We start from the raw sequence: 27,023 nt of genomic DNA, 5'->3' as shown, positions 1-27,023 counted from the left end.
TGCAGAAGAGACGGAAACGAGATAAGTTGGGTCGGCGGGGGTATGCTCGGTACAAGCCACATCGTGTTGTTGTCTTCGATGACTGTATTCAGACGACATGTATCTTGGTTAGCACATGCATGCACTCGCACTCGCACTTGAGAGCATTTCAAACATTGAACGCATATATAGGCGGTGATCGCATGTTCTCATCGCATGCATTACATGTGGAAGCGATGATCACTCGTGTTCATCGTGTGTTTGGAAGTGATGATACTGCTATCAGGTACTTATCTGATACCGGCAGGGCGGCCGGCCTGACCGGCGGGTACAGCGGGCCGAGGAGAGGGCGGCCGGCCTGACCGGCGAGTACAGCGGGCCGGGGAGAGGGCGGTAGGTCTGACCGGCGAGTACGGCGGGCCGGGGAGAGGGCGGCAGGTCTGACCGGCGAGTACGGCGGGCCGGGGAGAGGGCGGCCGGCCTGACCGGCGAGTACAGCGGGCCGGGGAGAGGGCGGCCGGCCTGACCGGCGAGTACAGCGGGCCGGGGAGAGGGCGGCAGGTCTGACCGGCGAGTACGGCGGGCCGGGGAGAGGGCGGCAGGTCTGACCGGCGAGTACGCCGGGCCGGGGAGAGGGTGGGCGGCGGATCGACGCCGGGGAGAGGGTGGGCGGCGGGCCGACCCGTCCAAACAACACGGGGTCGATGGGTGGTCAGTGCGCTCGGCTAGTAAGCTGAAGCTACATGGGTGAAAATCTGCTGTTATCTGCTGAAGCTACATGGCGTCGTCTGCATCTCACCCTGACTGGGAATCCGTGGGGAACACTGTGACTGGCACCGTGGGAAATCTGGTTTCGTACCTCCGGTTTCCCAGACGCGTACTGATGGGTTTTTGTCGTTAAAATTGCAAAATGCGCATCGAAAAAAGTGGATTGATAAACAACTAGACAGATGGACGTTTCGTTTGTATTTCAAATTGCAAAGGCAGCTGCAGGCGTTGAAGTCAGGGGCATCTACCAGACAGTAAGCGCCCCGCCCAATGACCCGGTTTCCCAAAGCGCGCTTTGTTTCATTTGGGGCATCGGCGAGTGACTGAGCGGGAGTGGGTCCGGCCGGCGCGGCCCCGGTGGAACGTCGAAGACGATGCGGCGAGCATCCACCGCTGGCGGCGCCACCACGCTGAGGCGTGCCCGCCGCCGACGTGCCGTGAGCACGGCGCCCAGACCGGCCTCGCCGCCGCCGCGCCGCGCCGCGTGGGGCGCCCAATCGCGTCAGAGTTTGGTCAGCCGGCCGCCGTCCCTACCGCCAGCTGGCTTCAGTCGGCGCAGGACGGAAGCCGGGCGCATGCAAGGGGCGCTTCCAGGGCACGAATCGGGTGGGGCGCCGCTTCCACACGAGCGTTGTCTCACCTGACGCGCGGGTTAAGCCCTTCGCGCTGCACGTGCGGTCCGCGCACCCGGCCCACACCGCACCCTGGATAGACGGAGGCCCGGCACGCCCCCGCGCGGCCGTATCTGGGCTCGGTCGTGCTCGGAGTGGTCGCTGCTACATGAGGCGCAGGCGGGGCCGTCGGCTGCACGGAGGGACGGGCGGGCGGACACTGTGAGCTGGCGGCGGCGGTGGGCGACAGTCATCACTGCTCCACGAGGTAGGACGCTGATGGGAGTCCCTTCGAACTGGCCTGGCATCGCCGGTCACGGGAACGGAAATAAACCAGTGTCACCGGCCGGAGCAACGCAGGTGCTCCACTGTAGTCCGTCTGATCGCTGTGTGTCCTCCAATATTGTCGACAACGAATGCCCGACACGTGTTTGGTATGGACTGTCTGCCAGTGAACATTGCGCCGCAGATTTGGCCCTTTGAAGGCTGGCAGCCATACGTCAAAATTCACGATTTTAGGTGGGAAATAATCGTGTTTACGAATGATTCTGTGCTCCTAGTTGCGGCTCATTTCACAAAGTCAGTTTGGTATTCTTTGATAGCTTTTAAGAGAGTGTTTCACATTTGAAGCTATTTAAGCAAGTATCAGATTTGATGAAACAGGCTCACTTATAACCACAAAAAATACCACAAAAAAACATGTAACTAAAACACTTGAAACAAATGTTTGGAAGGAGTGTTCCACATTTGTATCGGTTATTGAATTGAAGTAGTCGTTTTGAAGAGCATTCAGTGCGTTCACAGCACTGCCCTTCTTAACACCTCAACCTCTCTGGTTTATGAGCTACACTCCGGGGGAAGTGTGCAAACTTTTTTTTAGGAAGACTTCTTCAATGGTCGCCCAGGCATCCATGACCCCAAGATAACGTCATTCAAATTCTGCCATTCCAATAGTCATGCGACGATCAAAGCCAAAAAATATGGTCCATATTTGTATCCATATTGGTCTTGACCATGAGCACAATACACCGAACGAGGTGTCGTGTTTGCGTCACTTCGCGATGACGTCAAAATATCTGGATGACCTTCAAATAAGTGATGCGTATTAGGCTGCACACACACGTTCAAGCTTATCAAGCTCAGAAACAAGAGGATGTGAAGTCTAAAAAGTGGCACGGTTATGAACTGCAGACAATCAAGGCGATGTCTGTTTCGATTGAAAACTGCATGCAAATGTCCGCATGCAAATGTGAAAACACAAGCAAATGTCGGTTCCTTTAAAGACCGCACGGTGTCTCATTTTTAGATTAGCGCGTTCCAGTTTTGGCGAGCTGGCCGGTGTTACGTGGTCAGGGTAGATGGCACGCAGGAGAAACGAAACTTCTAGTCGTGATGATAGGATTTATCCAGAACCAAGGAGGTCACAGTATTTCAGCTACATCTCGTCTCAGTGAGCATCATCTCAGAATACACGACGTTTTAATGACCCATCCTTCTTCACTCGCGCCGCATCGAACGGCAAATCCTTTTTACGCCATGCTCAGCGTCGGCCGCGCTCCAGACGGATTAATGGCACATTGCTTATTGGTGTACAACAATGCCGAGGCTAGCAACGAGGCACGGGCTAGCTATGCAAAGGCACACGCCGCCTACGTCGCAACAACCTGTGGGATCACAGGCTGTAATGTCAGACGGCGATGTGGAACGTTCTAGGTCAAATACGGACGAAAAGTAGAATCAGCTGATTGAACGAACAGAGGCCTATGAGAGCAGCAATTACGCACTTCAATGTGATCACATTACACAGTTCTTGGCAAGCTTTGCGGGGCAAAATCATCATCGATCACGCAATCCATACGAGACCGACAGCTGACCACGTGACCCAACATGCACGACCGTCGACAGGCATTGATTGCTTCCAGATGCTGCCGTGTACACAGCGGTGACTTACCACAATCAGGCTGCATCTCAGTCATGACTACATCATGTCGCAAGCTACGACTGGCCTGATGCAGTTAATTTCGGCCGCTTTCCACAACGCCGGTACGCCTCTGTGTTGTCTAAGTCGGGAAGATGGTGTCTTGCTCGGAGCGTTCCCGGTCATAGGAAGCATATCAAGGCGCAGTCAGGATCGACATAGACAGAATACGAGCGATTAGGGTGAGCACATAGTTTTAGAAGATTAAGCAGGCATTGTTTTCATTGCGACGGAGAATGGCGGCACAACACTACGACCAGCAAAATAAATGGGATGCCTGTGAGTTGTTATTGTTTGGTGGAGTCAGAGCCGTATCAACCTGAGAAAAGCTTTGGAACTATGAGCAAGGAATTAAGGACTGTTACGGCACTCAGTCTTGAGTGAGCATCATGTCCGCGCTGATTGGGTTGGCCGTATGGCGGCGGCGGCGGCGGCCCCCCCCCCCCCCCCCCTCCCCACCCCATTCCAAGAACCTGTATAGGGCGGGTTGGGATCCTAAATGCAGCAAGACCTGTAACCCGGAAAATACTGGCATATTGGCCACCTCAGCTTAGCTGCAAGTACCCAGCGCTAAACAACAATTCATTTCTTAAAATTTTGAGATACTGCCACGAGACATTAAAGATCATCACACAGCTGCCCATCGATCATATTTCGATGCCGCAGCCCTAGAGTTCTCACCAGCCAGCGTTATTTGCTAGCAGAACTGTTCCGGCTTGCCAAACGCACTGCTCAACTTGGCCTCGAGCACCGGCATCGCCAGCGCAGCGTTCACGCATGCTCCGTCGGGCTGACCTTGATCTCGGCGTCAAGGTCACAGGCCGCGTGCCGTGTCTGTATCGCCGTTTCAACTTTGTGTTTTCGTCGTTTCAGCTGCGGCGATGGGACGCCTTCCGCTGTTGTTGGCCATGCTGAGTGCGGCATTCTGCGCCACAATGGCCGCCACGGGGCCAAAGGTCTCCACCCAGTCCGGTGATGTCAGCGGAGCCAAACTCAAGTCATTTGTCGGCAACAGCTACTTCTCGTTCAAGGGTATGCTATTTTCGTCAGCTCTGGCTGTATTAGTTTTACAGTTAAGTTCTGCGCTGTGCGAATTGACGACAGCCTGTGAGGCGTGTGCGACCTTGTTTCTTGTCTGCTGTTCTGTGGATCTATAACCAAACATCAGTAGATGTTTGGGTTGGCGTGATTATTTAGTCCACCATGAAGGCTTGAGCAGCACAAAGAACCAAAGAAGATATCGCACCGAAATGCTTGTACCACCGTTTGGAACGGTTCATGGTTATGAGAGGTTGTAGGACCATGATCCCCTTCTTGGTACTCACTTGGTGTGCTGTTGATGTTCGAACATGTCAGCAGACCACACCGCATGGTAGAGCTGGACCAAAGATAAAAATATAGGCTTCGCGACCGGTGGTTAATAAGAAAAAACATACAATTGACAACACGGACTGGGAATCAAAACATCAAATGTCAACAAATCACTGTATATCATTCGTCGTGGTTGAGGCCGAACATCTCGTAGATAATCTTAAAACAGATTATTCATGCTCCTACCTTCGAATTTTCATAACTACGATAGGGAGCTCCCGAGCGCCGCACACACTCCACCGACCCGACTCCCCAGCGCCGTTTCTGCGTTATTGTTGCCTGGTTACAATATTTCTGCTTATCAAGAACCAGAAAAAATGTACGAGGCCAAGGCAACAGCAATAATTCAATGAAATACGTTTCTTATGGCGTGTAGGTACGTTGATGCAACAGACAGACTAGAATAGTTCAGGACCTAGCCAAAATTAGCCTGAATTCGCCTAATTTACATGATCTGAACCGAACCTAAGGTAACGTAACGTAACGTAACGTATCCTAACCTAGCCTAACCTAGCCTAACCTAGCCTAACCTAGCCTAGCTTAGCCTAGCCTAGCCTAGCCTAGCCTAGCCTAGCCTAGCCTAGCCTAACTTAACCTAACCTAACCTAGTCTAGTCTAGTCTAGTCTAGTCTAGTCTAGCCTAGTCTAGCCTAGCCTAGCCTAGCCTAGCCTAGCCTAGCCTAGCTTAGCTTAGCCTAGCCTAGCCTAGCCTAACCTAGCCTAGCCTAGCCTAGCCTAGCCTAGCCTAGCCTAGCCTAGCCTAGCCTAGCCTAGCCTAGCCTAGCCTAGCCGAGCGTAGCCTAGCCTAACCTAAATTAACCTAACCTTACCTAACATAGCCTCCCCACCCTATCCCCTTCTACCCATTGTCCCATTGGCATCCATATTCCATGCCATATATATGTACCGTATTAAGAAGTTTTGTTTAGCCGCCGTATTCTCATTTTGCTTTTCATTCCTCACTCAAAGACGTCATATTTGCCCACCATGTCGACCCATCTACAAACAGTACGGAAGACTGCTCAGATACGCAAGAAACATATTTCATTGGGTTATTGTTGCCTTGGCCCCATACATTTTTATGGTTCTTGATGAGCAGTAATGTTGTGATCACGCGTAGCAGTGGTGTCGTGGTCGCGGTTGCTGCGTGTTTGTGGAGCTCAGATGTTTGCTATCGTAGTTATTAAGTTCCAAGGTGAGAGTTTAGATGACCTGTTTTACGACTTATTATTATATGTTCCGCCCCAAAAACGACGATTGATGTACCATGCTCTTTTTTAACATGTGGTAGCAATGTATACCCTGGCCAAAACATCAACGTATGCCCACCTTCCCAAACATCACAAATTCATTTGTTATGTTTAGAAAAAACTGACCGAAGACGTAGCACGCATAAATGATAAACGCAGTGTACCAGTGTACCGATTCACGTTCTAAGATTTTCACCACATGCACCGCACATTCATAAGCGAAACCGCATCTCACGCACTGTTTGGTCCCAAAATATCTAAATCTGCATCAACCTGAACACAGGCCATAAAACCATCGCCAATGCGTGGTGAAAAGATGCTGCTGGTCTTGAATGTTGACGTTCTGTGACGCACTGCTCGTCGTCGCGGCGGCGAACTTCTCACGCGCACGCCGCCCCCTCCGCAGGCATTCCGTTCGCTGAGCCTCCACTGGGGCCGATGCGGTTCCGGGCGCCACAGCCCCACCAGGGCTGGACGGGAGTCCGCGACGCCAAGAAACACGGCAGCAAGTGTCTCCAGTACAGCATGCTCTCAGCCGGAGCGTTGGAGGGCGACGAGAACTGCTTGTTCGTGAACGTGTACACACCCAGCCTGCCCGCCGAAGGGGAGCACCCGGAGCTACCTGTGATGGTGTGGATCCACGGCGGCGGTTTCGTCACCGGCTCCGGGGACGCCGACTTCTACGGACCGGACTACTTCATGGACGAGCAGGTGGTGCTTGTGACGTTCAACTACCGGCTGGGTCCGTTCGGCTTCCTGACCACTGCGGATGCCAACGCCCCCGGCAACTACGGCCTGCACGACCAGGTACTCGCGCTCGAGTGGGTGCAGGCCAACATCGAGGCGTTCGGCGGCAATCGCGACGACGTCACCATCTTCGGCGAGTCAGCCGGCGGCGCCAGCGTGGGCCTGCAGGTGCTGAGCCCGCGCTCGCGAGGCCTCTTCGCCAAGGCCATCAGCCAGTCAGGGGCGTCGTTCTGCAACTTCGGCGCCAGCGGGGAGCCTCAGGGAAAGGCTGCCGATCAGCTGGCCACCTTGCTGAAGTGCTCTACGGCTAGCAGCCGCGAACTGGTCGGATGCATGCGACAGCGGCCCGCCAAAGAGATCCTCAGGTCACTCGGCGAGATGATAAAGGATGACCCCGTGGTCCAGTTGCCTATCCACTTCAAGCCGCGCGTAGACCGCGAGTCACAGATGCCGTTCCTCCCGCGGGATCCGTACATCTCGCTTCGCGACGGTCAATTCAACCTGGTGCCGTGGATGACCGGCCTGAACCGGGACGAGGCTGCGTTCTTCGTTGGCCAGAAGCGTTTGAAGCCGGAGTCCTTGGCGGCGTGCAGCGGTCGTGACTGGGGCCGCTGGGCGTCCAGTATCCTCCAGCTCACGGGCGTCACCACCACGCCCGCCGTCGTCGCCGAAAAGATCTACCGGCAATACTTCGGCGACGCCGGCTGCGGCGAGGAGAACCTGCAGCCGCTCAGCGACATGCTCAGCGACCGTTGGTTCACGGCGTGCATCACGAGCGAGGCGAACCTGGCCGCTGCCCACACGCCGGTGTACATGTACGTCCTGGACCACATGGGGCCGGGCCGACAGAATTTCCTGCGCTTAATGGCCCTGCTGATGGGGAAGCTGGAGTCCTACAGGGACCTGGGCGTGCCGCACGCGGAGGACCTGCTGTACCTCTTTAAGCCGGTGTTCGGACCGCCGATAGCGCGCGACTCGGACGAGCACAAGATGATCCGGTTCATGGTGTCGCTGTGGACGAACTTCGCGCGCCGTGGGTACCCGAGCACTGACGCGGTGCCCATGCCCAGCTGGCCGATCTACACGGCCAGCCGTCAGGAGCACATGCGACTGAACATGGCACCGTCCGTGGGCCGGGCCGCCTTCAGCGAGCGGGTGGAGTTCTGGAACCAGCTCGACATCCAGGAGAGCTGGCATCTGGCGCTCTTTGACGACAACAAACGCGACGAGCTCTGAGAACGCGCGCGGTCGGTGAACCCTCGTCGCACATGATTGAGTTACCAGATACCGCTTGCCTAGCACTGTCAGTGATTGAGATATTGTATAGATGAACTACGTTATGGCGTTCTTTACAACGCCTGGGGCTTGATTCCGTTTGGAGCCTGTAAGCCAGGCTCACACTGCCATCATTGAGTGTGACCCGATCAAACTTCATGGGCATGAAGAGATACCGCTGCCTGACGGCTGAAAACAGTCTTACGTGAAGTATTTTTGCAGGCTTCTATGCCGGTGCACCCGAATCAACCAAGGCATCAGTAGTATAGATGCAATACCATGACAAAATTCGTAGCATGAACTGCACTAGTAAGGAGTATTATTACTGACCGTCATTGCTATATTCATATATCTAGCCAAATCATGCTGCTACAGGTTTTTTGCTACACTTGCAAGAAGCATAAAAACCTGACTGACATACGTGTGTATATTACCTTTGGCCAAATACAAGGTGCGGGAACAACACATTTTGACATAGACCTATCGCGGTGATGGTTTCAGTCAGCTCCCACCGAAGTATATCGGTAACACAACCGCTCTTCGGCGTACTTTAATTACTAGCCCATATGGTCATATGATTATGTGCTGCTTTTCACAGAGCTGTGAATCAAAGTGTTTCAGGCCAGTTTCATTGAACCCGGCACTAACCGAAAAATGATTGAATGAGAGTGCTCCACAATTATATGGGCTTTTGAACTGAAATAGCCATCTTAAAGACCTTCCGGTGCTATTTGTAACCCTGCCCTTCTTAAGACCTAAGCTCTTCTAGTCTCTGAGCTATACAACCGCAAAAATGGGGAAAAAATGCGTCGGGAGGAGTATTTAAAAGTCATCTTGGCATCCATGATGTCATAACAACGTTATTCAGATCGTGCCATTCCATATGCCATGCAGCGATCACAGCCAATAAAGATATCACTGTCGATGCGTTCATATCTGGACTTTGTGAGGACCATTTCCAGATATGACGGCCGTCAATTGGGTCTCAGTCAATGTTGTGCAAGATTCGAGGACGTAATGGGACCATGCGCATTGAGAGGCATATTTAGTTAATAGAGAATTGTGCTGTCGAAAGCAGTCTTTTCCACTTAAAACGTATACCAATAGTATTAAGTTGGCCGGTACCAGAACCTATCAAACGTCTAATTCTTTCTTTTGAATAGGCAAGATGGCCAAGAAAAGCGCAAGAACATCGGTTTCAAAAATCCTACGAACATTTCTTTGTCCTTGCAAATGTTGTCCTCGATGTTCAGGCAAATACTTAGTAACTTAACAAGTTATTCTAATTACGTCGCTTTTCTGTGCTATTCCAACGCCAACTTGCAGACCATAATGATATAGAGTTGGCGGATGAACGCACCGGCAAGCGCGCCTGTTAGAAATGGGCGGGTCATTCTGTTGACCATTATTAAGGATCTTGGTTACGATGTTGTTGAATAATGAAGACAGGCTTTTTAGTGTTGAAGTAGTGCACCTATACTCACAGTTTCTCCAGCTTCGTCGAGTGTGGGCAAGGCCGTTGTCTGTGACCAGGAACATGACCACGCATTAAATGCTGCTGAGATCAATTTCTACATATTTTGGTAGTACCTGATATCGTCGAAACACCAAAAGAAGTTTAATCTTCCCAAAAGTTGCTGGGGTTTGGCTATCAGAGCCCACCGGCCCCAGTGATGTTTAACGCCCATACCTATGACAGAAAACTGGGCGCGGCGCGCCTGCAGAGACATCACAGAGTTCTCTTTGGAGACACTCCGCGAATATTCAAAGCTCTCACAACCCGACCGTCGAGGTGCCATTGACCTTCAGCCCACGCTGCCCAGCGGGAACTTCTACCGCCGGCGCTTCTACCGCTAGCGCTTCGACCGCCGGCGCTTCTACCGCTGACGCTTCTACCGCCGACGCTTCTACCGCCGACACTTCCGCTTGAATCCAAAGCCATGAAGCGGCGAAGAGAACGACATGGCTGCTCACACAGTTAAGCAGGTCTTGGTGGAGTTAACTCAACTGTTTCATTTTCAGTTACAGTCATGGCGGTCATCATGTCCAGATCATCCCTTTCATACGGCAGCGACCCTTACCAGTGCGGACTTCTTTCCAGCCCTCCCGAGACCGTGATACCAACATCCCTCCCGATTCATGGAGCCCGGATTTGCTCCCGAGCTCCCTGAACTCAGACACGTCTCCTGGTAACAGCACTGAATAGATGGGGGAATGTTACAAAAGGTCGTAAGCTCGCCACAAAATGGCTGATGAAGAAATCCGAATGTCGTTGACTAGAAAACAACCGGATGAATGCCAAGCAAAGCAGTGCTTAACATAATGCGACGTGTGAATGACGCAGAGATGTTGCAAACAAATCACCCGCGAAAGTATTAAAGGGCTTTGTATACTTGGGAAATGATGTCCGTGCTGATAGCCAAGACATGCTACAGCGTTGCATTGCCACATGCGCAGCTCACCTCATATGGCTGCCTTCGACGCCGAGAAATACTGATACATGGACAATGCATGGGCAGTTAATAGGAAACGAGGACAAGCACGCATTGACAAAGCATTAGGGCAATGAGGATAAAAAGGATGCCAGCACCACGTAGGCGTTGCTGGTGGAGCTTGACATCAACGTGTACATCGACAGCACAAATGAAACGCTGGTCGTCGGGTCCCGGCGCTTTCGCTCCTCAGCTGTCACGCACAGCCGAAGCGTCGGTGCGTTGATCGGACGTGACGGGTGGGAGTTTCGACCATCTGATCCTTCGAGGCGTGCTCTAGTGTGTCGCAGTCCGGTGATCCAGAGATGCTCAGCACGGCCGCTGTCTAGAGGAGGAAAAACTCGCATTGGACATTGGTGCGTGTGCGGCGGACGGCCCCTAAGTGGCTGGAAGTGTTTGACCGCCAAACAGCTGGACGGCACACATGTAGCGGTGATAATGGTGACGGCTGATGCCGAATTGAAGACGCACCTTATGTCGTTTGTTAAACTCGAACAAAGTGGCGTTGGCAGGCTCCTGGAGGCCGTGCAGACGACAATGACAAAGTGCAGCATGCTGATGACAAGCTGATCGGCGTTACGACGGATGGAGAGATTGCCAATACGGGAAGGAACAACGGGCTATGGAAGATGAAAGATTGGCTGGAACGTGACACCATCACCGTTTGGTGCACGCGCCAGCGGCAGTGACATCGTACTGGTAAATCTGAAGGTCACGGTCCCGGAACTGGCTCATTGGAAAGCCGACCTGATAAGAGCACCTGGTGAACTCAGCGACAGCTGCACTCACCGATCTGCCTGAGTACAGGTTGCTATGGGAAGCAGTCGAAGAAGAGGAAAAGTCCTCTAAGAGGGAAGAATCAGAAGCGCAGAGGTACTTTAAAGAGTGGACGCAGACCAGTCTAACGAAAGTCGTGTCAACGATGGTGGTGACCATCGCAAGCGCACCCTGCTAGCTCCAAAGGCAACTGTAAAGATCAAACATCACCCTCCCGGAGGTTCCGGAGGTATGATAAGCAGCTGCAAGAAAGATGGAAGTCATCGAGGGCGAACCTTGGCGGGGAGGACCAGCATGCTGGTGTTACACTTTCGGCTGACGGGCTGCGGAAGCCGAGCTCTCTGGTCGCCTTTCGAAGAGTTTACATTGCTTTCAAGAGATGTAACCGAGAAGCCGCTACAAACGCCATGATGAAGCGTCTGGATGTTAAGCGACAGGGGACGTCAAGCCTTGGGACAGGCTGCTGCAGGCCCAGCAACCACCCAGCGACATGAGGTTTCCAACAGCAGCTGAGGTTAAATATCGCGAGTATTTGTTGGGTCTAGTGGGAGATTTTAAGGGCAACCCGAAACGTCATTGGTCTTTTGTTCAGTCGTCGAAGTCATCAGCCCACATATCTTCCGTTCTTGAGTGCGATGACAATGTGTACAAAAGTGACGAGGAGCGTGCCAGCTATCTAAATATATGTTTTGCTCATAAGTTCTGTGACCCTGACGTTCGTATATTGCCTGACCCACCTCTGCTCGATGCGCCTGTATTAGACAGCTTCAGCGCACCACATGGCCGTGTTGCATACTCGTTACGCGATCTCAGTGCACACAATGCCTGTGGTCCCGACGGGCTCAGTGCCTGGATTCTCAGAAAATGTGCTGAGAAGCTAGGTATTGAGCTATTGGTGCCGAGGAGCCATTGGTGCTATGAGCGATAGCCTGTTACAGGTTTGTCTGCCCGCCCTTCTCTCATCCCAGCACGGATTCCTTCCAAAGAGCTCTTGTGTCACAAGCCTTTCATGTTTTCTTGAACGCTGCTGGACATCTTTTTCAAAAGATAAACAAACGGATGCAATTTACACCGATTACTCCTCAGCATTCACTGGCTCTTCTGCCACGCAAGCTCGCTATTCTTTTTGCAGCGCTGCGAGTGCGTACAAGTGGCTGGAGTCGTACCTCAGCAATCGTTCAAAACGCGTGGTGCTGAACGGCAAACAGTCTGACTGGATTCCAGTGCGATCTGGTGTCACGAAAGGCAGCATCCTAGGACCGTTGCTATTCGTCTGCTTTCTGGCTGATGTTCCTGACCAAATCGAGAGTGAGTGCCTTATGTACGCTGATGTTGTGAAAATTTATCTCCGAATCGACAACGTGACAGATTGTCTTACACTTCAGGCGGATTTAGAACGTGCCTGTAAATGGTAAAAAAAAAAAATGGGGGCTGAAACTGAAGCCAGCTAAGTGCAATACCATATTAATCACCCTCCGCACGTCACCTGTTTACTGGTCATACGCAGTAGATTGTCACCGCTTGGATAGCTGCCAGCATATTTGCGATCTTTGCGTCTCGCTGGACACCAAACTCACCTTTGCCAATCACATAGATTCAACTGTTTCGAAAGCAAATAGGATGCTGGGTCTTCTCATGCGAAGCGTGTAAATGTCGTCGTGCCCTCGTCAGGCGCGGTTCAATCTCAAGGCTTTGCTTTGTGCCTTCAACACTCACTTGAGACCATTGCTAGAGTACGGTAGTGTTATTTGGAGCGGTGCTGCCGTTTCCCATCTCGCCCGGCACGAAAGACTACAACATTGCCTTCTCATATGGTTTGGTTCGAGTAGCTAGTCTCGGTGTCCTCCGCTGGATTTTGAACATCACTTGCTTTCTTCAAAATCAAGGCAATCCTCACTCAGCCTGACATCGTATTTCTATAAGCCATATTTCATCACAGGCTTGACGGCGCTCACCTGACATCATTGTTCAGTCTGGTTACACCCGTCCGACGTTCTCAGCATATCGGCCCTTTCCACCAGCCATTTGCAGGGGTTAACACTGTCCATGAATTTGCCGCACGACTTCCCGCTGCCTGCAATCAATGTTTGCAGCATTTCCCTTCAACTGACTTCTTTCATCCGACAAAATTATTCCGATTTGATTTGTCTGGGTTCGCCGGCACACGTGGAACATTTTTTTGATGACTTGATGCGTGGGTGTGTGTAATGTGTATGTGTGTATGTGTATGTGTATGTGTGCAATTTTTGCAGTATTTTCCTTCAACTGACTTTTTCATCCAACAAAATCATTCCGATCTGATTTGCTTAGGTTCGCCGGCACACGTGGAAATATTTTCCTGATGACTTGATGCGTGACTGTGTGCAATGTGTGTGTGTGTGTGTGTGTGTGTGTGTGTGTGTGTGTGTGTGTGTGTGTGTGTGTGTGTGTGTGTGTGTGTGTGTGTGTGTGTGTGTGTGTGTGTGTGTGTGTGTGTGTGTGTGTGTGTGTTTGTGTGTGTGTGTGTGTGTGTGTGTGTGTGTGTGTGTGCAGCCGGTGGGCACCACGGTGCCTAACGGCTGCAATCCTGGCGACGCGGGAGAAGGGTCCCTTGGTAGACCCGGAGGTCTTTAGAGGGTTATATCATACATTGGTCAGCTCCCTGACGCGAAAGGTGGTCTGGCCCGGGCACTTAGTACTTGATCCCGGATCAACGCAGGGGTCCTCATTGACGCAGAAATATACGTTGCGACAGGAACGGCTGAAATCGGGGTGGAGAGACCCCCGCTCAGCACTGGGGCTCCTGACTGATACGCACGCTTACGTACGCGCGCACACAGGCGGGAAGTGAATGAATTATTTTCCTCATCCCTGCTTGGAGGCCTGGGCTGAACACGCCATACATTGGTAGTCCAAAAGCGTGAGTTAGCGGTTGATGCCGTGAAGCAGAGATGTCCTCTACAATCTGTAGATGGCAGCACTGATCGGGAATAGTCTTGGCTGTGCCCGGAATGTACAATCCAGGATGGAGCCAAGAGAGTCTTTCGTGCTGGGGCTCGCGAGGTTCCCTGTTTTTTTTCGTTGTCAAATCCTGGTTACGTATGCATACTGCAGAATTACGAAGTTGTCTGGATTGCGTGGGTTTTAGGACCCGTCGCCGACCCCGAAAACAGAGCGAACAGATTTTTGACAGCGGGTGTGGTCGTAAACCTTTCACACAAACGGATGAAACTAGCTTAAGTGGTCAAACGCTTCTAGCATGACCTCACCACATAAGGGACGAGGTATGCCCCTCATCGTTTTTCCAAAGGGGGAGGGCTGGTTTTCAAAAGCCCTGGGAAGCCTAGCATATTTTCTGCACCAGTAAAAGTGGCTCGGAGAAGCTTTCGTAGTAGAAATTCATGTCGTGAGCACTGGTTGTCATGCTTTTAACTGCTTGAATTTCATTCAAGTGCCTCTCCATCAACGAGGGCCTATTGTTTCAAAAGAGATGTCCCACATTTGCATGGGGTTGGAACTGAAATAGACATCTTGAAGATTATTCAGTGCAGTTCACAGCTCCGCCCTCCCTGAGACCTAGACCTTTAGTTTCTTTAGTTTTCTAAACCCCTTTAGTTTCTGAGCTACACGCCTACGAAGCTATGCAGAATATTTCTTGCAGACAATTTGAAGGTCAACCAGGCACCAATGACACTATAACGTCATTCAAGTCCTTTCATTCCATTGGCCATGCCGCGGTCGAGTCGTTCATATCTGACGTTTGTGAGCACAATTTCCAGGTATAACGGCCATCAATTGGCTCTCAGTCGATGTTGTGCAAGGGAGAGAACGTAATGAAACAATAATGTTTCCAGGAGCATGCTAACTAAACCGAAAAATCGTTTTGTTTAGAGCGGTATTTTCCACTTAAAAGCATCCCAACAGTCGTAAGTGAGCTTATTTCATCATGCTTGCTTGCCTGCTTGTTCATGCTCGCTTCATTATATTTAAATGTGGAGCATTCCCAAGACCAAAGCACTGGACGGACAGGGAAAGATTTTGGGCATGCCAATTCTGGGTTACATCGAAGCAAAATATGTGTATTTTACTGACGTTGCTGTCATGCCAACACATTCACAAAACAATTGTCTCTTATTCCAGTCAAAGTTAAGTGGGAGAAGCTCGGGCTGTGACGAAGCATTTAACTTTGAATATCTGTGAACAACAACGTAAACATAGTACAGGATCTACATTGACCCTATGAGGAAGCCCAGAAATTGTTCATTGAACCACATGCTCTATATTTGGGCCATTTTACAATATGCTGTGGTGCAGACTGAAGCCAGTGAAGGGGTAAATATTTTCGGCTTTATCCCAACTATGCGGGTAAACACGAAAACGGCGGAAAGGTGCATTTTCCAGGTATTAGCGTCCAAATCGAAGATAATATTCACGAGTCGGATATGAGCACTAATTCTAGTAGGAGGAATATCTTGCGCGACTCAGACAGGCTGTTACAGTTGGATAGATTAGTATAGTCCGCCCCGTCCGTGATGGCCGATTACTGGGGTGCCCTACTCCGGCAGAGTGTGTGGCCCCAGACCGGTGGAGTCAGGCGTCAGGCGGCTGCTGCATGCAGTCCCACGGTCCGGCTTACCAGCAAGAATGCCTGTACAATGGCTTTGCGGACGACATGAAAAATCAAAAAATATCCGAATAATAGCTTTTGAGCACGTCAGACTAAGCACCGGACGCAAAGCTGTAGTGCCCAGCTTCTGCAGAGGTAAAAAAAGATTACGCCTGTGTCCCTCTATCTACTTAACCATCACCCAGATTCGCCACTTTTTATTGACGCGGACTGAAAGAGGGGTGGGGGGAGGGGGTGGGGGGGGGGGAGCAACCTCCCTCGCTGATGGCTCCACAGTAATGAAGATACAGCTCAGCGGAAAAAAAACAGTGGGATGGTCTCAGTCAGAACCCGCCATCGGTGCTAGCTTTTATTTTGTAATCTCCTCAATTATTAATACCATTCTGGCGGGTCCAAGGTCAAATTGTCCAGAAAATTACACCTTTTATGTTTACATCACACGATGGTTGTAGGAACGGGAGCAAGGGGAGGTCATAGCCCCCAACTTTTCAAGGATGGGGGAGGGGCAACAATGCTAACTGCCCTCGCCCCATTTTTCAGATTTAAGTTACGCTTAGCTTGCCTTTGTACTACCTGAAGTCCATGCTGGCTAGAACATGCGTGAAGTCACGTCGAACTTGTCCGTCCGATACGGAATGATGCCATGAAAAAGAAAGGGTGCATTGAATTATACGTGAAATAACAAAGCTCAAAGATTCAGTTTCCTAGGTCATGACTTTCGAGTAAAATAAGGTCAAACAAAATAAAATTCCAGGCTGGTCTCCAAAGTACCCCAGAACCTAGAAAACGATTTCAAAGCAAAAGGCCGCATGTTCATTTAAGGTCAGTGACCTTGATTGACCTTTTGAAGGTCATGGTAACCAGGAAACCAAAATCATACAAGACTGCTTGGAGTGTTGCATTTGAATAATAAGACAGTTTGATTTCGACCTTGCTCTGACCTTCATACCTGATCTTAGGTTAACGTAATTTGCTCATCCAATATTTTGTTTACCTAAGAAAACATCTCAGAGATGCATGGCTTCGTTTTACACTCCGTTGTTGGATCAGACTGAACGATTCCCTAGAAATTGACTTTGCTGAAACCATGACCTGAGTTTGACCTACCACAGGCCAGCGACCTTACAAGGAACGTACAAATGTTTGATACCAAACGATCCACTATTTAATTGTCTACAGCTTTACAAAATTTGGTGCGGCTGCGCAGCGCCGTTCAGAAACCATCCTGGACAAACCTTCCGCGGGGGGGGGGGGAGGCGGGCAGTTGGACTCCTCACCCGAGCGCACGTTAATAATAAGGCTGCAGGGTAACGCACATCTTGCTCTTCGCCGTGCCCCAGCAATAGACAGCTGACAAGACATTATTGAAATGCGATGTTATATAAAAGGATTTTGAGAAAATAGCAAAAAGTGATTCTTGCAAGCGGTGACTGAGGAAAAGGGTAACTGACGGTGGTGGCATATACGTGTGCATTTTTACGTAGGCTCTATGTCGGCGACACGCGGTGTCATGTTTCGTGCAGGGGGGACGGAAACGAGATAACTTGGTTCGGAGGGGGCATGGTCGGCGCAAGTCACGTCGTGTTGTTGTCTTCGATGACTGTATTTAGACGAAACGTATCTTGGTTTGTACATGCATGTACTCGTACTCGCACTCGAGAGCACGTCCAAGCATTGAACGCATATCCAAGTTCGCATATCCCAGTATCGCATGTTCTCATCGCATGCATTACATAAGGAAGCATGATCACATGTGTTCATCGTGTGGTTAGAAGCGATGATACTGCTATCTGGTACTGATCTGATTCCGGCAGGGCGCCGGCCTAACCGGCGAGTACGGCGGGGCGGGGAGAGGGTGGCGGGCGGCAGATCTGACCGGCGAGTACGGCGGGCCGGGGAGAGGGCGGCCGGCCTGACCGGCGAGTACAGCGGCCCGGGGAGAGGGCGGCCGGCCTGACCGGCAAGTGCGGCGGGCCGGGGAGAGGGCGGCCGGCCTAACTGGCGAGTACAGCGGGCCGGGGAGAGGGCGGCCGGCCTGACCGGCGAGTACAGCGGGCCAGGGAGAGGGCGGCCGGCCTAACTGGCGAGTACGGCGGGCCGGGGAGAGGGCGGCAGGACTGACCGGCGAGTACGGCTGGCCGGGGAGAGGGCGGCCGGCCTGACCGGCGAGTACGGCGGGCCGGGGAGAGGGCGGCCGGCCTGACCGGCGACTACAGCGGACCGGGGAGAGGGCGGGAGGCGGATCGACGCCGGGGAGAGGGTGGGCGGCGGGTCGACCGTCCCAGACAACACGGGGTCGATGGGTGGTCAGTGCCCTCGGCTGGTAAGCGGTGACGAGAGGCACCCCCGACGTTTTCGACACCGTATTATACGAGGTGGCACTCCCGATGAGAAGGGAAAAGTGCGACAAGTCTAGGTGCTGCGTTCTGCGGTTTCAGTATTTTTCGTCGTCGTCGTCACTAGGGCTTTATGCCGACACACTCATCTGCTGAAGCTACATGGCGTCGTCCGCCTCTCACCCTGACTGGGAGAGCGGGCACCGTGGGGAATCTGGTTCCGTACCTCTGGTTTCCCAGACGCGCACTGATGGGTTTGTCGTTAGAATTGTCAAATGCGCAATGAAAAAAGTGGATTGATAAACAACTAGACAGATGGACGTTCCGTTTGTATTTCAAATTGCAAAGGCAGCTGCAGGCGTTGAAGTCAGGGGCATCTACCAGACAGTAAGCGCCCCGCCCAATGACCCGGTTTCCCAAAGCGCGCTTTGTTTCATTTGGGGCATCGGCGAGTGACTGAGCGGGAGTGGGTCCGGCCGACGCGGCCCCGGTGGAACGTCGAAGACGATGCGGCGAGCATCCACCGCCGTCGGCGCCACCACGCTGAGGCGTGCCCGCCGCCGACGTGCCGTGAGCACGGCGCCCAGACCGGCCTCGCCGCCGCCGCGCCGCGCCGCGTGGGGCGCCCAATCGCGTCAGAGTTTGGTCAGCCGGCCGCCGTCCCTACCGCCAGCTGGCTTCAGTCGGCGCAGGACGGAAGCCGGGCGCATGCAAGGGGCGCTTCCAGGGCACGAATCGGGTGGGGCGCCGCTTCCACACGAGCGTTGTCTCACCTGACGCGCGGGTTAAGCCCTTCGCGCTGCACGTGCGGTCCGCGCACCCGGCCCACACCGCACCCTGGATAGACGGAGGCCCGGCACGCCCCCGCGCGGCCGTATCTGGGCTCGGTCGTGCTCGGAGTGGTCGCTGCTACATGAGGCGCAGGCGGGGCCGTCGGCTGCACGGAGGGACGGGCGGGCGGACACTGTGAGCTGGCGGCGGCGGTGGGCGACAGTCATCACTGCTCCACGAGGTAGGACACTGATGGGAGTCCCTTCGAACTGGCCTGGCATCGCCCGTCACGGGCACGGAAATAAACCAGTGTCACCGGCCGGAGCAACGCAGGCGCTCCGTTGTAATCCAACTGATCGCTGTGTGTCCTCCAATATTGTCGACAACGAATGTCCGACACGTGTCTGGTATGGATTGTCTGCCAGAGGACATTGTGCCGCAGACTTCGCCCCATGAAGGCTGGCAGCCATCCGTCAAAATTCACGATTTTAGGTGGGAAATAACAGTGTTTACGAGTGATTCTGTGCTCCTAGTTGGGGCTCATTCCACAGTCAGTTCGTATTCATTGATAGCTTTAAAAAGAGTTTTTCAGTTATAAGAGTGTTTCACTTACATTCACAGAAGCAGGCTCACTTATAACTATTAAGTATACCTGAAAATTACATATATAACTAAAAAATACTAATACTCATTACTACTGGCATTCTTTTTAAAAGAAAAAGACTGCTGTAGACTGCACAGTTCTCCGTATAGTAAATGCACTCCTCAAAGCGTCATGGTCTGATTACATCATCGTACCTTGCACAGCATTGATTCAATGCATATTGACGGCCGTTATAGCTGGAAATCGCACTCACGAACGCCATATATAAATGCCTCGGCAATTATATTTTTACTGGTCTTAATTGTCATATGGCTAATGGAACGGCGTGATTTGAATGGCGTTATTATGACGTCATTGGTGCTAAGATGACTTTGGAACACTGTCCCCGATATACCTTTCCCATTTTCACGGGCGTGTGGCTTAGAAACTAGAGAGGCTTTGTCTTAAGAAGGGTGCGATGGTGAATAACGCTGCAACGCCTTCAAGATGACTATTTCAGCTCAAAACCCCAGACAAGTATAAAGTACTTGCTTTAATTTTGGGCTGATTTTAAACTCCCTCGGGGCTTTGGCGAAGATATTTCTGTTTCCATGGCACCTTAACGAAACTAAACATACGTGGATGGGAACACGCTGCTGACAGTGCGTATTTACGAAAGTGCTAGGTATACATATATCGCCAGTAACAATGGCATAAGAACGGTAGAAAATCGGATGCCCAAATGGACTCGTGCGGCTGAGCAGAGTAGAGCTGACTCTGACCCACAATGCGCGTGGCTGATTCTGACTCGTAACTCCTTTTAACACCAGCCTACTGCTGTCTGAGAATGACACTGACTTTGAGCACAGGATCACTTTTCCCAATTTCAACTCTTTTATTTCTGACGTTGTTCAACATGTCAGTTAGCAGATGCACACCAGCAACCAATGCGAGCTAACCGGTAATCACATTCATCACGTATGATCTCCGCTTCAGAAAGATCATCGCGACTCGGCAGCGGCCATTGAGCAACTTTGTTGCGTAATTATCAGTCTCAGACACAGTTCTGACCGATGTGTTCTGCTTGACAAACAATGAACAAAGCAATGTGAACAAGGTACACCTGCTGTATTCTACGTGACGTCGCGTAGGATCTTTGCCGGACGTGTCCGCAACGCGACACGTTTTCTACTTGCATCTGCGAAACTGTCGTGAAATAACAGCGTATGTAACGACACTAAGATTTTGGCTGCAAATGCTTCGCAAGGTATTAGCAAGGGAAATCGCCATTTATGCTGTTTGTAATGTAGACACGTTGATTTGCGTGTCACCACCATCGGTCGGTCCGAAGCACACAAAGTGACGTGTTTGTAATTGAATATGTGATGCCATAGCTGCCTCACTTCGATCGAGTCGCGCAAAAAGATTCCGCATGTCCAGCAAAGATTCTACGTGACGTCACGTGGAATCTTTGTCTTCCGGATTGCCGCGAATGCCTAAAGGCACTAAATCTATGGTGTGTGAGATTGTCAATAGTGTCCACGACTTAGATTTTTTGTCGTCCGGGTCCCTGCGAATACCTCTAGGTTGTTAACAACCGCCGCGCAGTAAAACGGAATTGACACCAAGAACATAATGCAAAAGCAGGTCCCATCTCCTATAAAATGGGATCCTCTTTAGGACGGATAAAGGAAGTATCACATGTAATGGTAAGCTCACATGTGGCCTTTTGTATAATTCAATAGAAAAAACTCATCCAATTAATTTCTGCCCACTAAGTACCTTTTGTGACGTCAGAGTCGCTGCCAGAGTTGCTGTGCCAGAGTTGCCGCTTTAGCAGACGGCATGACTCACTTGTGATATACTACACGCCGCAAGATGGCGTTGCTGGCTTATGCATGCAACTTTAAAACACGGACGCTGTGCACGTGGGTGCATTTGCTTTTTACTGCGAAGGCATGTCTTTTTGCTTGCATTTGCATTCTCGGTTACGGTGCTATTTTTTATTTTTCGATTTTAGCCTCATGCTTGTCAAATGTTGTGGTTGGCCAAAAGCCTGTACTCTCTATAACAAAACGCGGTTCGTGATTAAGAATATTATCAGTAGCACCGTCTAACTGTTAGCCAACTGTCTTTTATCGTTAGACCACCTGGTTCTGCATTACTGCAAATACAAATGTTTAAAACGAGTGTTCCACATTTGTATCGGTTGTTGAATTGAAGTAGTCGTTTTAAAGAGCATTCAGTGCAGTTCACAGCCTTGCCCTTCTTGACACCTAAACCCCTCTGGTTTTTTTAGTTACACCCCCGCGAAAGAGTGTAAACTTTTTTTAGGAAGGCTTCAAAGGTCACTCAGGCATTCATTACACCATGATGACGTCATTCAAATTCTGCCATTCCATTAGCCATGCGGCGATCAAAAGCAAAAAAATGTGGTCGTCGGGTCGTCACATGTGGTGTTTCTCAGCACGATTTCCAGGCACAACGGCCATCAATTGGCTTCAATCAATATTACGCAAGGTACAATGAAGCAACTAAACAATGGCCTGTTCAGGAGCACATCTACTGAACAGATAATTTGTGTCGTCTAGAGCAGTCTTTTCCACTTAAAAGCCTATCAATGGATATAAGTGAACTTGTTTCATCGTATCTGATGTTTGTTTCAATGTCTTCGGAACTGGAACATTGCCTTTAAGTATCCATATTTGTCTTGACCATGAGCACAATAAACCGAACGAGGTGTTGTCTTTGCGTCACTTTGCAATGACGTCATAATGTCCGGATGACCTTCAAATAATTGATGCGTAATAGGCTGCACACGTTCAAGTTTATGAAGCTCAGAAACAAGAGGATGTGAAGTCTAAAAAATGGCATGGTTATGAACTGCAGAGGTTAATCAAGGCGATATCTATTTCGATTGAAAACTGCACACAAATGTCCCCATGCAAATGTCAACACCGCAAGCAAATGTCGGTTCCTTTAAAAACCGGGCGGTGTGCTATTTTTAGATTGGCGAGTTCCAGTTTTGGCGAGCTGGCCGGTCTTACGTGGTCAGGGTGCATGGCACGCAGGAGAAACGACACTTTTGGTCGTGATGACAGGGTTTATCCAGCACCAAGGAGGTCACAGTAACTCAGCTACATCTCGTCTCAGTGAACATCATCTCAGAATACACGACGTTTTGATTACTCATCCTTCTTCACTCGCGCCGCAGCGGACGGCAAATCCTTTTTGCGTCATGCTCAGCGTCGGCCGCGCTGCAAACGATTAGTGGAACATTGCTTATTGGTGCACAATAATGTCGAGGCTAGCAAAGAGGCACGGGCTAGCTATGCAAACGCGCACGCCATCCACCGTCGCAACAACCTATGACATCACAGGCTGCAACGCCATACGACGATGTATAACGCTCTAGTTCGAATACGGACGAAAAGTAGAATCAGCTGATTGAGCGAACGGAGGCCTATGAGAGCAGCAATTACGCACTTCAATGTGATCACATTACACAGTTCCTGGCAAGCTTTGCGGGGAAAAACTCGTCATCAATCATGCAATCCATACGAGGCCGACAGCTGACTATGTGCCCCAACATGCACGACCGTCGACAGGCATTGATTGCTTCCAAATGCTGCCGTATACACAGCGGTGACTTACCACAATCAGGCCGTATCTCAGTCATGACTATCCCATGTCGCAAGCTATGACTGGCCTGATGCAGTTAATTTCGGCCGCTTTCCACAACGCCGGTACGCCTCTGTGTTGTCTGAGTCGTGAAGACGGTGTTGTGCCCGGAGCGTTCCCAGGCTTAGGAAGCATGTCAAGGCGCAGTCAGGATCGAAACAGAATACGAGCGATTGCGATAAGCACATAGTTTTAGAAAATTAAGCAGGTGTTGTTTTCATTGCGATGGAGAACGGCGGCACAAAGCTACGTCTAGCAAAATAAATGGGATGCCTGTGAGTTTTTGTTGTTTGGTGAAGTCAGAGCCCCGTCACCCTGACAAAAGCTTTGGAACTGTGAGCAAGGAATTAAGGAATGTTACCGCAGTCAGTCTTCAGTTATCATCATGTCCACCCTGACTGGGTTAGCCATGTGGCCGCGGCAGGCCACAAGGTCACAGACCGCGTGTCGTGTCTGTATCGCCGTTTCAGCTTTGTGTTTGCGCTGTTTCAGCTGCGGCGATGGAGAGCCTTCCGCTGTTGTTGGCCATGCTGAGTGCGGCCTTCTGCGCCACAATGGCCGCCACGGGGGCAAAGGTCTCCACCCAGTCTGGCGATGTCAGCGGAGCCAAACTTAAGTCATTTGTCGGCAAAAGCTACTTCTCGTTCAAAGGCATGCTATTTTCGTCAGCTCTATTATAATTTTACAGTAAAGTTCTGCGCTGTGCGAATCGACGGCAGCCTGTGTGGCGTGTGCGACCTTGTTTCTTGTCTGCTGTTTTTATGTGGATGTTTGGGTTGGCGTGATTATTTAGTCAACCATGAAGGTTTGAGCAGCACAGAGAACGGAAGAAGATGCCGCACCGAAATAATTACGCCACCGTTTGGAACGGTTCATGGTTATCAGAGGTGTCTTTTCTTTGTCAGTTCGTCTGTAATGCCACGGTTCTTCTTGGTACTCACTGGGTGTGCTGTTGGTGTTCAAACATGTCAGCAGACTACACCGCATGGTAGAGCTGGACCCAACATAAGAATATAGGCTTCGCGACCGGTGGTTGATAAGAAAAAACATATAATTGACAACACGGACCAGGAATGAAAACATCAATGTATGCACACCCTCCCAAACATCACAAAGTCTTGCGTTATGTTTAGAAAAAAACTGACCGAAGACGTAGCACGCATAAGTGATAAACGCAGTGTACCGATTCACGCTCTAAGATTTTCACCACATGCACCGCACATTCATCGCACGCATTGCTTGGTACCAAAATATCTAAATCTGCATCAACCTGAACACAGGCCATAAAACCATCGCCACTGCGTGGGGAAAAGCTGCTTCTGGTCTTGAGTGTTGACGTTCTGCGACGCATTGCTCGTCCTCGCGCCGACGAATTCTCACCCGCGTCGCCCCCTCCGCAGGCATTCCGTTCGCTGAGCCTCCACTGGGGCCGATGCGGTTCCGGGCGTCACAGCCCCACCAGGGCTGGACGGGAGTCCGCGACGCCAAGAAACACGGCAGCAAGTGTCTCCAGTATAGCTTGCTCTCAGCCGGGGCGTTGGAGGGCGACGAGGACTGCTTGTTCGTGAACGTGTACACACCCAGTCTGCCCGCCGAAGGGGAGCACCCGGAGCTGCCTGTGATGGTGTGGATCCACGGCGGCGGTTTCGTCACCGGCTCCGGGGACGCCGACTTCTACGGACCGGACTACTTCATGGACGAGCAGGTGGTGCTTGTGACGTTCAACTACCGGCTGGGTCCGTTCGGCTTCCTGACCACTGCGGATGCCAACGCCCCCGGCAACTACGGCCTGCACGACCAGGTACTCGCGCTCGAGTGGGTGCAGGCCAACATCGAGGCGTTCGGCGGCAATCGCGACGACGTCACCATCTTCGGCGAGTCGGCCGGCGGCGCCAGCGTGGGCCTGCAGGTGCTGAGCCCGCGCTCGCGAGGCCTCTTCGCCAAGGCCATCAGCCAGTCAGGGGCGTCGTTCTGCAACTTCGGCGCCAGCGGGGAGCCTCAGGGAAAGGCTGCCGATCAGCTGGCCACCTTGCTGAAGTGCTCTACGGCTAGCAGCCGCGAACTGGTCGGATGCATGCGACAGCGGCCCGCCAAAGAGATCCTCAGGTCACTCGGCGAGATGATAAAGGATGACCCCGTGGTCCAGTTGCCTATCCACTTCAAGCCGCGCGTAGACCGCGAGTCACAGATGCCGTTCCTCCCGCGGGATCCGTACATCTCGCTTCGCGACGGTCAATTCAACCTGGTGCCGTGGATGACCGGCCTGAACCGGGACGAGGCTGCGTTCTTCGTTGGCCAGAAGCGTTTGAAGCCGGAGTCCTTGGCGGCGTGCAGCGGTCGTGACTGGGGCCGCTGGGCGTCCAGTATCCTCCAGCTCACGGGCGTCACCACCACGCCCGCCGTCGTCGCCGAAAAGATCTACCGGCAATACTTCGGCGACGCCGGCTGCGGCGAGGAGAACCTGCAGCCGCTCAGCGACATGCTCAGCGACCGTTGGTTCACGGCGTGCATCACGAGCGAGGCGAACCTGGCCGCTGCCCACACGCCGGTGTACATGTATGTCCTGGACCACACGGGGCCGGGCCGCCAGAATTTTCTGCGCATGATGGCCCGGCTGATGGGGAAGCTGGAGTCCTACAGGGACCTGGGCGTGCCGCACGCGGAGGACCTGCTGTACCTCTTTAAACCGGTGTTCGGACCGCCGATCGCGCGCGACTCGGACGAGCACAAGATGATTCGATTCATGGTGTCGATGTGGACGAACTTCGCGCGCCGCGGGTACCCGAGCACTGACGCGGTGCCCATGCCCAGCTGGCCGATCTACACGGCCAGCCGTCAGGAGCACATGCGACTGAACATGGCACCGTCCGTGGGCCGGGCCGCCTTCAGCGAGCGGGTGGAGTTCTGGAACCAGCTCGACATCCAGGAGAGCTGGCATCTGGCGCTCTTTGACGACAACAACCGCGACGAGCTCTGAGAACACTTGCGGTCGGTGAACCCTCGTGGCACATGATTCAGTTACCAGATGCCGCTTGCGTAGCACTGTCAGTGATTGCGATATGGTATAGATGGATTTCTTTGTGGCGTTCTTTACAACGCCTGGGGCTTGATTCCGTTTGGAGCCTGTAAGCCAGGCTCACACTGCCATCATTGAGTGAGACCCGATCAAACTTCATGGGCATGAAGAAATACCGCCGCCTGACGGCTGAAAACAGTCTTACGTGAAGTATCGATCATGCAAGCATTTTTGCAGGCTTCTATGCCGGTACACCCGAATCAACCAAGGCATCAGTGCCATAGATGCGACACCATGAAAAAGTCGTGGTATGAACTGCACTAGTAAGGAGTAATATTACTGACCGTCAATGGCTATATTCATATGTCTGTAGCCAAATCGTGCTACTACAGGTTATTTTACTTCACTTGCAAGAAATATGATAACCTGACTGACATACGTGTGTACATTACCTTTGACCAACGGGGTGTGTGAGGTGTGAGCGGAATAATAATTGCATACCTTAAGGTAGAAAATTATCCCATCCCAAGTCAAAGAGGGAATTTTTTTTTATAAAACCAAATTTTCGACTTTATATCCTGATATGTCCACGACCATGCCCCTTAACTACATAAAACGTAAGCAGGTGTGTTCCTTGCTATTAGTTATTTTTATTTTCACCTAATTTCCATTTCTAATTAAATTTACCAGTCAATTTCCCTTACTGGTTGCTAAAGTGGTTATGTAATCCGTTCTCTTTTGGTCTCTAGCACTCTTTTCGCTGCATCATTATCATTTGGCTA

General features: G+C 51.6%; 2 protein-coding genes across 2 annotated transcripts; both read left to right on the top strand.

Annotated features, from left to right (window-relative positions):
* Positions 1-1,545: 1,545 nt before the first annotated feature.
* LOC119101382 (cocaine esterase-like) lies at positions 1,546-8,912 on the top strand. Its single transcript, XM_037224717.1, has 3 exons — positions 1,546-1,626; positions 4,210-4,368; positions 6,364-8,912. The coding sequence occupies exons 2-3, from the start codon at positions 4,218-4,220 to the stop codon at positions 7,938-7,940; spliced, it is 1,728 nt and encodes a 575-aa protein (XP_037080612.1). The 5' UTR covers positions 1,546-1,626; positions 4,210-4,217; the 3' UTR covers positions 7,941-8,912.
* Positions 8,913-24,769: 15,857 nt separating this feature from the next.
* LOC119101123 (cocaine esterase-like) lies at positions 24,770-26,683 on the top strand. The gene has a single exon (XM_037224397.1). It carries the CDS (start codon positions 24,847-24,849, stop codon positions 26,200-26,202), a length of 1,356 nt encoding a protein of 451 aa, XP_037080292.1. The 5' UTR covers positions 24,770-24,846; the 3' UTR covers positions 26,203-26,683.
* The last annotated feature ends 340 nt before the right edge of the window (positions 26,684-27,023 follow it).

This window comes from Pollicipes pollicipes, unplaced genomic scaffold (assembly GCF_011947565.3).
Source record: "Pollicipes pollicipes isolate AB1234 unplaced genomic scaffold, Ppol_2.1 Scaffold_4881;HRSCAF=5763_pilon_pilon_pilon, whole genome shotgun sequence".
Taxonomy (NCBI): Eukaryota; Metazoa; Arthropoda; class Thecostraca; order Pollicipedomorpha; family Pollicipedidae; genus Pollicipes; species Pollicipes pollicipes.
Note: the sequence above shows the minus strand (reverse complement) of the source record. Positions and strands in the feature narration are given on the sequence as shown.